The 13,152-nt window shown below is 41.9% G+C and overlaps 1 protein-coding gene across 2 annotated transcripts in view; it reads left to right on the top strand.

The window, feature by feature from the left end:
• LOC108444384 (WD repeat-containing protein 7) overlaps positions 1-13,152 on the top strand; it is a 269,505-nt gene that overhangs the window by 32,337 nt on the left and 224,016 nt on the right. For both annotated transcript variants that reach the window (XM_017725554.2, XM_017725555.2), the window contains exons 12-13: positions 702-922; positions 9,041-9,236. In XM_017725554.2, the coding sequence (XP_017581043.2) occupies positions 702-922; positions 9,041-9,236 (417 nt within the window). The remainder of the gene's footprint in view (positions 1-701; positions 923-9,040; positions 9,237-13,152) is intronic.

Below are 13,152 nucleotides of genomic sequence, written 5' to 3'. Positions count from 1 at the left end.
AAGGGGCAGCGTTTTCTCAGGGCAGGCCGAAGGCTACGTTTAAACAGCAGGTAGAAGTGACCCAAATCCAATCTTCTTCCTTATGTGTGACGCAGCAGAAAACACAGAATCTGACACTTTCAATTCCGATTTGAGACACTTTCATATGTGGTACAGAATTCCAATACGTATTCGATCCATGGCAATGTGACTCAGTCTGAACAGCCATGTTTCACGTGACTTTTACGTCAGTCCAGTCATCATTTTGCACTGCTGAGACTCATTTAGGCTCTCTCTCTCTCTCTCTCTCTCTCTCTCTCTCTCTCTCTCTCTCTCTCTCTCTCTCTCTCTCTCTCTCTCTCTTTCTTTCTCTTTCTCTCTCTCTCTCTCTCTCTCTCTCTTTCTCTTTCTCTCTCTCTTTCTCTTTCTCTTTCTCTTTCTCTTTCTCTCTCTCTCTCTCTCTCTTTCTCTTTCTCTTTCTCTTTCTCTTTCTTTCTCTTTCTCTCTCTCTCTCTCTCTCTCTCTCTCTCTCTCTCTCTCTCTCTCTCTCTCTCTCTCTCTCTCTCTCTCTCTTTCTTTCTTTCTTTCTTTCTTTCTTTCTTTCTTTCTTTCTTTCTTTCTCTCTCTCTCTCTCTCTGTCTCTCTCTCTCTCTCTCTCTCTCTCTCTCTCTCTCTCTCTCTCTCTCTCTCTCTCTCTCTCTCTTTCTCTTTCTCTCTCTCAGGCTGGCCTCCTCACCGCACCCTGAGGGGTCACAGGAACAAGGTGACGTGTCTGCTGTACCCTCACCAGGTTTCCCCTCGCTACGACCAGCGCTCCCTAGTGTCCGGTGGGGTGGATTTCTCCGTCATTGTGTGGGACATTTTCACTGGAGAGATGAAGCACATCTTCTGTGTGCACGGAGGAGAGATCACCCAGCTTCTGGTCCCTCCAGAGAACTGCAGCGTGAGTCTGCCTCTATACGCATTCAACCAAGAGTGATGATGTTCTTAAGATTAAGTGACCCTTATTAGTGGCACAACGGGGAAATTTCACCTTTGCATTTAACCCATCTGTGACGTGAAACACCACATACACTAAAGTGAGCGCACACACACTAGGGGGCAGTGAGCAGCCCAATCCGCAGCGCCTGGGGAGCAGTTGGGGGTTAGGTGTCTTGCCTAAGGACGCCTCAGTCATGTGCTGTCAGCACTGGGGATCGAACCGGCAACCTTCCGGTCATGAGGCTGGTTCCCCAACCTCCAGCCCATGACTGCCCCCAAAAATTATTGAGACATGTATAAAAAGGCACTGGACAAAAGAAATTCTGTCCGTCTTAATGTCCTCTATTCAGAGCAGACAAGACTACAGGCCTCTCCTCTCATAAACTCTTATGTATACACCTGTGTATAGTTTTCCTTTATAAGCATTCTAGTTCATCTGCTTCACCAAGAGAGTAGAGTCGAAATGGTGGAAGAGATGAAGTTTTTTGCAGAACATACTTTCTCTTTTGGCTTGTGCAGCTGCATGAAAACATTCTTAACATCTTATATTTGTCTGTTTTTAATAAAGTATTTCAATAGTAGAAAAGCAGTTTTGGGACGCACCCTGTGACGACAATGTTCTGAACCTGGGACATTTTGTCTTGCGCACATTTTTCATCTGAACATCACTGGATCCTCAGAAAAACGAGGTTGTTTCCAAGTTGAAATACAAATGAAATTCTAATGCTGCTGCACCTCAAACTGACACAACAGAACTGGCAACATCACCAAAACCCACATAAACGGATGAGCTTTCTTAAATGTCCCATTCAAGTTGCTTTGCAGTCTACGTAGTTTGAGCAGCTGGTGTTGGACGTTGTTGTAGAGGTGAATTATGGTTTAAACATGTTGCCACGCAACATCATTTCAGTGCACAGTAGTGTCGGCTTGCTTGTAGTAATATTCATAGTTCAGCTCGTCGTAGTTCAAATGGTAAGGATGCACCCCTCGTGCATTTTTAGGACTGATTAGGACTGAAATTCAACACCCACACTGTGTGGGACAAATGAACACTAACAAATTTGCCGCACTTTTGTATTATTTGCTTATAAAGATTATTTAGTTTTTAGTGGGCCAAACTGACTTTTATTTGTTTTTTAAATGATTTTTTTGACATGTTTCTTCATGGGTAGCAGCAGCATTCACATACAATGTGAGTTGCACTTTCCTTTACTCACCTTATTGACCTTATATAACTGACACATCTGCCAAAAATAAAAAACAATGCATTTGCTGATTGTGTCTACCATTCCGATCTTAGCCAGTTCGCATCCCTAAGGGTTAGACAAAGATTCAGGGAAGTTGTATGGAAATCCGAAGCTCCTTGATCAAAGTAAGATCATCTACGTTCAAAATGTAAAATTTTTTTCTTAATTTAGATTGTAAAACTTTGCTGAATTCAAAAAATGGTCCCCTGTTTTACTGACAAAGTTTTTAATTGATCTCTCTCACTAGTAGGTTAAAGCAGTTTGCCAGGGTGGGGATGGGTGTCCATCCCAGTGGAAATTTGTGGATTGCATTACCACACGCACATTTAACAGCCCAGTGTAGACGAGCCCTGATTTACTGCAGGTCAATACCGTTGCTTAAGCTACAATGCTTTTAATTGATGCCACAGAGTGCTTCCGAATCTATAACTTCCTGTGTGTGTGTGTGTGTGTGTGTGTGTGTGTGTGTGTGTGCGCACGCGTGCCCGTGCACTTGTATTGCTCTTGAGGACCTAATGAGTCAGTCTTCACAATGCATTTATTTTATAGACATAGTGCTTTTAAGTGGTTATAGTTAGTGTAGGGTTAGAGCTAGTAGTACTGCATGCCATTTTAACTGATAGTATTAAAATAAAGGTGTTCTGGATCTAAAGCTCTTAATCAGATTGAGTTACTTTATCAGGGGGGTGTTGGTACTAATATTTTGATAGTTTTCTAGAAATAATAACAATGCAACCAATATTAAAATTTCATAATATTGGGCCTCATTCACCAGATATTTTAGAAATGTGTTAAAAGCCACAGTTTTATGAAGATTCTGACATTGATCAGGGTTTTCTTATCTGGGATTGGCTCTTAGGGAAGACCAGAATCTACACGCACTCAAGAGCACAAAGGAGGGAACAGTTCTGCGCTTTAAAAACACGTCATGAATCCGACGTAGACTCAAGAGCACCCTTAAGATGAAATTTGGGAAGATATTCGAGAATGAAGCATCATTTTTATATGCATAAAAAGTGATGCCTTATAGATGCATCTGCTGTAACAGGCGCCTCTATAATCAGCTTGTGGGGTCTTGTTCTACCAGTGTAGAGAGGATGGAGAAGGTCAAACTCTTGGGCCCAATCCCATTTCTTATTTTTACCCCTACCCCTTGTTTTCGTGTTACCTCTTGGAACTGAGTTTCAAGGGTAGTAGTTGAAATCTGCCCTACTAAATGGGACCCTCAAATAAAGAGAACATCACTTCATTGTCAGGCTACTAGCACTGCTCTGTAGGCGACCCTGCCCGTCTTCAGTGACCGCAGAGGAGGGAAAAGTTCAGCTCCTCACTGCTGGGCTTTACAGTGGTATGCAAAAGTTTGGGCACCCCTGATCATTTTCATGATTTGCCTTTATACATCATTGGCTGTTCGGATCAGCAATTTCAGTTTAATATATCGTATAGCAGACGAATACAGTGATATTTGAGAAGTGAAATGAAGTTTATAGGATTTACAGAAAGTGTGCAATAATTATTTAAACAAAATTAGGCAGGTGCATAAATTTGAGCACCCCAACAGAAAAATTTACTTCAATATATAGTAGATCCTCCTTTTGCAGAAATAACAGCCTCTAAACGCTTCCTGTGGCTTCCAATGAGAGTCTGGATTCTGGTTGAAGGTATTTTGGACCCTTCTTCTTTACAATACATCTCCAGTTCAGTCGGGTTTGATGGTTTCCGAGCATGGACAGCCCGCTTTAAATCACACCACAGATTTTCAGTAATATTCAGGTCTGGGGACTGAGATGGCCATTCCAGAACGTTGTACTCGTTCCTCTGCATGAATGCCTTAGTAGATTTTGAGCAGTGTTGTTGAAGTTGTCTTGTTGAAGTATCCAGTGCAACTTCACTGATTCTTGAACATTGTTCTCAAGAATCTGCTGATATTGACTGGAATCCATGCGAACCTCAACTTTAACAAGATTCCCAGTACCTGCACTGGCGGCCACACAGCCCCACAGCAGGATGGAACCGCACCAAAGGTCCACAGCACCTTATTCCAAAATGAATCTGGCTTGTCCAAATGTGCTTTAGCATACCTCAAGCGACTCTGTTTGTGGCGTGTGCTCAGAAAAGGCTTCTTCTGCATTACTCTCCCATACAGCCTCTCCTTGTGCAAAGTGCGCTGAATAGTTGAACGATCTGCAGCAAGATGATGTTGTAGGTCTTTGGAGCTGGTCTGTGGGTTGACTACGGCTGTTCTCACCATCCTTCGCCTCTGCCAATCTGAGATTTTTCTTGGCCTGCCTCTTCGGGCCTTAACTAGAACTGTGTCTGTGGTCTTCCCTTTCCTCACTACGTTCCTCACAGTGGAAGCTGACAGCTGAAATCTCTGAGAGCTTTTTATATCCTTCCCCTAAACCATGATGTTGTACAGTCTTTGTTTTCAGGTCTTTTGAGAGCTGTTTTGAGGCTCCCATGTTGCCACTCTTCAGAGAAGATGCAAAGAGGAGAAACACTTGCAATTGGCCACCTCAACCCTTTCTCATAATTGGATTCACCTGTGTATGTAGGTCAAGGGTCACTGAGCTTACCAAACAAATTTTGTGTTCCAATAGTTAGTGCTAAAGCTATTCAAATCAATAAAACGACAAGGGTGCCCAAACTTATGCACCTGCCTAATTTTGTTTAAATAATTATTGCACACTTTCTGTAAATCCTATAAACTTCATTTCACTTCTCAGATGCCACTGCGTTCGTCTGCTTTATGATATATTTAACTGAAATTGCTGATCCAATGATGTATAAAGGCAAATCATGAAAATGATCAGGGGTGCCCAAACTTTTGCATACCACTGTAGTTACATTTAGGGCATCATACGCCTTCAAAGAGGGGCTATAAGAGAATTATTCATCATCACCCACCACGAATTCTTCAGTGATATGAAGCAGAGGTCAGATATTCGCCAGCTTCTTGTTTGAATTTTTCCGTTCCACCTTAAATGGAGCAGCAGTTACATTCTGGCACTTCAGTTTTCAGAACTGCTGGACTAGCTAGCTACTGAGACATTAGCATGCAGAGAAAATACTCCCATTTGTGCATTTCTTTGGTTTCCTGCTCAGCCAGCTTGTTGTCTTTTTCTCGTAATGCTCTGTTTGGACTGTGTCTCTGAAAACTCCACGCTTGTCATGGTGACCTTAGAATCATGTGCAGCTGCTCGTTTCTGTTTATTTCTTTTCTATGGATTGTTTTATTTAAAGCTCTTATTAAAGGGGGCAGTTTGTTTATGAAAACAGTACCACTGTAGTGTGTAGTTTCAGGACTGTGGCAGCTCATGCGAGTGTGAGGATGTGCTGCTAACGCTGCAGGCTGGGCGAGTTGTGGTGATGGTGATGGAAGGGAGTGTCTCAGTGGACGGTGATGGACTGAAGTCTGTTCATGGTCAAGGTTTTCCGGGGCTCTACATCAATGCTTAAGAACATTACCTGTCAACACACAACACTGCTTCAATATAGTCTCCTCTGGCCTGTCTTACACACACACACACACACACACACACACACACACACACACACACACACACACACACACACAGAGTTTACCTCACTGATTAACAGGCAGATTTTAACAGTAAATTATTATATACATATGTATAAGCAGCTGTGTCTGCTCCACTCGTACCAGCACAACACACACTAACACACCACCACCACATCAGTGTTACTGCAGTGCTGAGAATGATCCCCCACCCAAATAGTACCTGCTCTGTGAGGGTCCATGGGGGTCCTGACCACTGAAGAACAGGGTAACAGAGTATCAGCGAAACAGATGGACTACAGTCTGTAACTGTAGAACTACAAAGTGCAGCTATACAGCAAGTGGAGCTGATCAAATGGACAGTGAGCGTAGAAACGAGGAGGTGGTCATAATGTTATCATTGCTGTCAGGATAAAACCATCATCTTTTTTGTTGTTAATTTTTCTCTTCTATAAAGAATTTTGGAGATACGAGGTTTTCTTCTGATGCATATTGTATGGTGCATGTTGATATTATGGATGTATCGATATCAGTATATCTGACATTGTTGTGTGCGCAAGTTTTAGCACCTTTTTCTAGACCAATTATGTTTATAAAGTTATTTCATTGGGCAGAAAACACACAAGACAAATACGTGGTGACTTTATTACAGCGTTCATTAAACCGCTCCTCAAGGAAGCCCAGTAATGTTTATAAATATCGTCCAATACCGTGTGAGGCTGTGTTAAACAAATCCATGTGATGACTGCGAGCGTTAGATTACAGAACCAAACCTGTGGTGTTCTAACTAGCTCAAAAGAGAAAGTGTACTTAGATTAGATGGTACTGAATATATAATACATATGGGACATTATTATTATTCATCGTCATCATCATTACTACTACTACTACTACTACTACTATTACTTATGGGTACTAACACATCGTAACTCTTATATCTGGGATATATGTATGACCCACATCCTAACATAGTTTGAAAACGTGTGGTTGCATTATTTCATGGTCATTCCAGACGTTTCCGAGGACGCTGCTGTAAGAGTGTGTTGTGGTTCAGTGCTGGTCGTCTGTCTTACTGACAGAGCGACAGCAGCTGTAGATGATTTACTCCAACCAGCATTTCTTTCTCTCTTCTTCACAGCCTCTCTCTCGCGCTCTCTCTCATTCTGTTTCTCTCTCCTGCTCTCTCTCTCTCGCACTCTTGCGCTTTCTTGCACTCTCTCTGTCTCATTCTGTTTCTCTCTCCTGCTCTCTCTCTCTCGCACTCTTGCGCTTTCTTGCACTCTCTCTGTCTCATTCTGTTTCTCTCTCGCCCCCTCTCTTTCGCGCTCTCTCTCTCTTTCTGTTTCTATTGTACTCTCTCTCGCGCTCTCTCTCTCTCATTCTGTTTCTCTCTCTTCCGCTCTCTCTCTCCACCCCTCTCCTCCTCAGCCTTTCTGATCTACTGAGAATCTCTCTCACTCTCACATCTTGCTAAGGGAGGGGAGGGAGAGATTCTCAGTAGCTTCACCCGGGTGATCAGTTGGTCTGAATCTTGGCTCCTAAATGTCGAGGGTGATGGCAGATAGAGAGAAGCCTCAGCAGAGGAAATGCTTCAGTGCCTGGATTAGCCGTCGTCATGGACACTGTCTGCCCTTCTTTAGATTTGTTATTAAGGTCCAGAGTTGACCTTCCCAACTGAAAGGTCCTAAATTTACAGCATAAGCCGAGCTGACCTTAAATTACGGCCAGTGTTTGTTTTGTATTGTGTTTGTATTTTTGTTAAGGCTCTTTCTTCATTCTGACTTTGGTGTTTTCAGTTATTCGAGTTTAATAATAACGGGCTGGTTTGGAATAAAGCATCTGTGGTTTGATGAATAGGGAGGCGAGAGTGATATTATGAGGTCAGTTGCTGAGCAGAGGTCAAGGCTGCCAGGCAGGTTTGTTAATGCTGATTGTCATCCAAACAAATAAATATGCAGTGCTGCTTAGTCTCACCAATTCCCAAAGATTAATGCTATCGCTGCACAACAGTGCTGTCTGAATAAGGTCTGTTGACTGGCTGGCCGAGTGTTTGTCCACTAGAGGGAGAAATAACTCTATATAGCAGCTTTTTACTACCATGGACCTGCAGTTCTGCTCTGTTTATGTCTGTGCTGACATTCGGTTATAAAGTATTTCATGATATATGCATTATTAACTTACAAATAGCTGTTGTAAAATCCACAATATACACACACCCATGACCGCATCGCAGTCTGAATTGTGTATCACTGCCACAGTGTGAAAAACAACCCTTGTGCTGTTAATGGAATAATCTTTGACGCTCATGCTGCTTGTAGGAACCACTGAGTGTACTGATGGAGTAAGAGCCCATCTTTTATTTGGGTTTGGGAACTTCTATTCATAACTTAGAACTAGGCTGGTCAGCTAGCTAACAGGCTAAACGAGTTCTAAGATGCTAAACAGCTCAATTATTAATATCTCAGGCTTCAATTAGAGTTCATGCCATATGATTAACTGTGAAACTGCAGTTTAAAAAGTCTGAAAATGTCACTTGAATGTCTTACACGCTTCAAATATTCATGTTTCAGTCAGAAGTGGCATCAAACCCCGTGGCATCCTAAACGGCTCTAGCGCCTACTTAATGCCATGTACAGTTCTTTTAAAAAGGCTCTATATGGAACCATATACAGCATGTTCTATGAGTCTGAAGCATCATTTTACTATGCAAAGAACCATTTAAGCATGAGATGGTTCTGCACCGAACTTATGATTCTAAATAAGTCCATTCCTTGACTCCAGAACCACTGAATGACCATCTGAAGTGTGTGGTGATGGTGGTCAGTATACAAGTTTAACACAACTGCTTGTTTTGTTGGCAGAAACGAAGCACCGGTGATATGGTCAATAATCTATCTCTCTCTCTCTCTCTCTCTCTCTCTCTCTCTCTCTCTCTCTCTCTCTCTCTCTCTCTCTCTCTCTCTTTCTCTTCCTCTTCCTCTTCCTCTTCCTCTTCCTCTTCCTCTTCCTCTTCCTCTTCCTCTTCCTCTTCCTCTTCCTCTTTCTCTTTCTTTCTCTTTCTCTTTCTCTTTCTCTTTCTCTTTCTCTTTCTCTTTCTTTCTTTCTTTCTTTCTTTCTTTCTTTCTTTCTTTCTTTCTTTCTTTCTTTCTTTCTTTCTTTCTTTCTTTCTTTCTCTCTTTCTTTCTTTCTTTCTTTCTTTCTTTCTTTCTTTCTTTCTTTCTTTCTTTCTCTCTCTTTCTCTCTCTCTCTCTCTCTCTCTCTCTCTCTCTCTCTCTCTCTCTCTCTCTCTCTCTCTCTCTCTCTCTCCCTCCAGACACGAGTCCAGCACTGCGTGTGCTCTGTGGCGAGTGACCACTCTGTGGGTTTGCTGAGTCTGAGAGAGAGGAAGTGCATCATGCTGGCCTCCCGCCACCTCTTTCCCATCCAGGTCATCAAATGGCGTCCGTGTGATGATTACCTGGTCGTGGGCTGCACTGATGGCTCTGTTTACGTCTGGCAGATGGACACGGGTGAGTCCGGCTGCAAAAATATAGGAAGGCCAGCAGAAAAGGTCCTGAATTAAATTTATTTATTTATTTTTTAAGAAACTTTTTTTGTGGCTTGTTGTTTAGTGTTTTTTTTTTTTTTATTTAAATACATGTTTGTTTTCACTGTTGGAACAAAACTTTTTTTGTGTATCTCAAAAAAAAAATCACAAGAAGGTAAAAACACTTTCACTGAAAATCAGTGCAGCACGATTTTATTTTGAGAAATTTGAGTTTCTGTCGATCCATTTATTGTGAAATTTTGACGGAGCAGCTGCCATTTTCATATATTGTATTAAAAAAAAAGAGAAAAGGGAATTATGAGTTATGACAGCATTAATATGCAGTACTGTAAAAAAAAAAAGCCATTTATCTTGGCAGCTTGTATGTTTGTGCCTGCCTCTACATTAGTGTACATACATAAGACATAAAAGCAGTGAAAAGTAACAGTTTCTTCTTGACATTGAATATCTTGAAAAACAAGAACTTAGTTGCAGATTTCTCTTGGCACCTCCAGTCATCACATAAATGTTTTAAATTCCATAAAAAGAACAGTGGATTTAACTTTAAATTTAAGTATTGATTATCCAAAATATTTGTTTAGTAATGCCTACAAACAATATCTCTTCCTTGAGGAGAGATTTGAAACAGTCCAACAAACACACTGGAATATTTAAAATTACTATTTAGTGTATTTTTAAGTGCTTTTCTAAGCAAATAAACACTTCATGCCAAATTAAAAAGCTTTTCAGGTATAACTATGTGCCTAAATCATCTGCACAGCATTGTACAATAATGTAAACATTTTTTTGTTATAACATGGACATACACTATATTGCCAAAAGTATTCGCTCATCTGCCTCCACTCACACACTCAGACTTGAGTGACAGTCCATTCTTAATCCATAGGGTTTAATATGATGGTGGCCCACCCTTTACAGCTATAACAGCTTCAACTCTTCTGGGAAGGCTTTCCACAAGTTGGGAGCGTGAAATTGTCCAAAATCTCTTGGTTTGCTGAAGCATTAAGAGTTCCTTTCACTGGAACTAAGGGGCCGAGCCCAACTCCTGAAAAACAACCCCACACCATGATCCCCCCTCCACCAAACTTTACACTTGGCACAATGCAGTCAGACAAGTACCGTCTCCTGGCAGCCACCAAACCCACACATTGCCAGATGGAGAAGCGTGATTCGTCACTCCAGAGAACACGTCTCCACTGCTCTAGAGTCCAGTGGCGGCGCTTTACTCCACTGCATTCCACGCTTTGCATTGCACTTGGTGATGTAAGGCTTGGATGCAGCTGCTCGGAAATGGAAACACATTCCATGAAGCTCTCTATGCTGTTCTTGAGCTGATCTGAAGGCCACATGAAGTTTGGAGGTCTGTAGTGATTGACTCTGCAGAAAGTTGGTGACCTCTGCGCACTATGCCCCTCAGCATCCGCTGTCAGCATCCTCTGCATCAGCATCCTCTGTCATTTTACGTGGCCGACCACTTCGTGGCTGAGTTGCTGTCGTTCCCAATCGCTTCCACTTTGTTATAATCCCACTGACAGTTGACTGTGGAATATTTAGTAGTGAGGAAATTTCACGACTGGACTTGTACAGGTGGCATCCGATCACGGCACCACGCTGGAATTCACTGAGCTCCTGAGAGTGACCCATTCTTTCACTAATGTCTGTAGAAGCAGTCTGCAGGCCTAGGGGCTCGGCTTTATACACCTGTGGCCATGGAAGTGATTGGAACACCTGAATACAGTGATTTGGATAAGTGAGTGAATGCTTTTGGAAATAGAATGTATGCAAGATATGGGCACGTCTGGTCAAATTACGTGTTGATTTTCTAGGTGTAAATAAGGTAATACATCCTCTACAGAGACGCACTTCTGCATATTTTAATACACAATTACTTTTTATTTGCTGAAGTTGTCACATTTTGTTTAGTTTAAATATATATAAAATACATTTTTCTCCTAATATGTTAAACTCAGTAAAGAAAAAAAAAAAACTTCCCAAAAAATAGCAGAAGAATCTATTCGTGTGTTAAGAGGACGCGTTCTCTCAACAAAGCAGGGAATCTGACCTGAGGCACCCAAACATTTCTATACGACTGTAGGTGCTCAAACATATAATACAGCTCAGAGATGTGAGTATGTTCTGCCTGTGAGTCAGAGGGTCTTTGTGTGAGATATTTAGGGTGAAATGTATTTAAGACCCAGTTCGTGTGTCTCTAGAGGAAGTTGTGCTATTAGGCATTGATTCCCTTTGCTTTTCTGTGGCCCCTTCATCTTTATCTCTCGCTTGTTCTCTTAACGTCCTCTCAGAATGCCTCCGCAGCATCTTCCCCTTTACTACCCTTTATGACACTGGTGTTAAGTCGTGATCCACCCCCCCACCCCTTTCCTGTTCAATAATAGATGTGTGTTTGTGTTTGGCCCTGTGTAGCAGGTTGTCCGTGCCGAGGCTCTTAAAATGGTGCTGAAATTTTAATCGTGTGTGTGTCTCAGTAGAGGAGAGCAGTGGGATGCACTTACTAAATCTCTCTTTAAATGCCCCTCCGACTCCAACAGCCCCCCCCCCCCCCCACCACCACCACCACCACCACAGAAGGACACACAGAGGCTATAGCTGCTTTAGACGCATTAGTGGAGTTCATGTTTCCTCTTAAAGCTGCTTTTTATAGGACCCATGCTCAGAAGCAGAATCATTAATATAAATAATAAGCCATGTAGATGAAGACTGTATGAGAGGGTGTATGAAAGTGTTTATCACAGTATGATTTTGTCAGTATATTTTGAATATTATTAGTAGTTCTAGAACTGCATGTGTCGTTATGAAGAGAGCATTATTGGCCCTGTTTAATGGGAGTGGTGTGTGTGTGTGTGTGTGTACACGTGTACCAATAAGCAATTGGAGTTAAAAAAAAAAAAGAAGAAATCATGGAATCAATTTATAGACCAAAAGGAATTCTAAACTTTTGACTCATCAAATTAGCCACGTTTGGCAGATATAACAGCTGAGCATACTTGTGGCATCCTTTCTACAATGGAAATCAAATATTTTTCAGAAAGTTCTTCCCAAATGCTCCCCTCAGGTAGGAGGTTGTGGAGCATTAAGAGCAAAACGACCAGACTGATGAACGGCTTCTTCTCTGAAGCTGTAAGACTCTTAAATTCCAATTAGACAATCACTGCAATGGCACTTCATGTCCACTTATTTATTGCTGCTCTCCTGAATCAGTGCCTCCACTATATCATCCCTACACATGTCACTTTATACATTACCAGTATTAAGATGTACACCTTCTACCTTGTACTCATACTGTTGTGGTCCATGCTGCTGTTATTTGTCCACCTCCTTTATTTGCACCCTCTATTTATTGTTTATTGTTTATTACTTTGGGAGTTAACTGGACCGTGAGTACAATGTTTCGTTCCACTTTATGTACCACATGTGATGTGAATGATAATAAAGCCTTATCTTATCTTATCTTATCTTATCTTATCTTATCTTAAAAATCTGTTGCAGAAGTTCTTGTAGGTTGTAGGTTGCTTTGCTTTCACTCTTCTGTCCAGTTCACCCCAAACCAGCTCGATTGGGTTTAAGTCTGGAGACTGTTCTGGCCACTCCATGTTTTCAAGCTTACCATCTTTTTCTTTTTCCTGAGGTAGTTCTGGCATAGCTTGGACTTGTTTGGGGTCATTATCTTGTTGCAGGATGAACCCCTGACCAAATAGGCACACACCAGAGGGAACTGCATGGCTCTGCAGAATGCTGTGGTAGCCGTTTTGGTTCAGGGTGCCTCTCACTCTGTGCAAGTCACCAACCCTGGATCCAACAAAGCAGCCCCAGACCATCACACGTCCTCCTCGACGACATATAGAGATCCTGTGTGATGA

The sequence above is a fragment of the Pygocentrus nattereri genome, chromosome 16 (assembly GCF_015220715.1).
Source record: "Pygocentrus nattereri isolate fPygNat1 chromosome 16, fPygNat1.pri, whole genome shotgun sequence".
Taxonomy (NCBI): Eukaryota; Metazoa; Chordata; class Actinopteri; order Characiformes; family Serrasalmidae; genus Pygocentrus; species Pygocentrus nattereri.
Note: the sequence above shows the minus strand (reverse complement) of the source record. Positions and strands in the feature narration are given on the sequence as shown.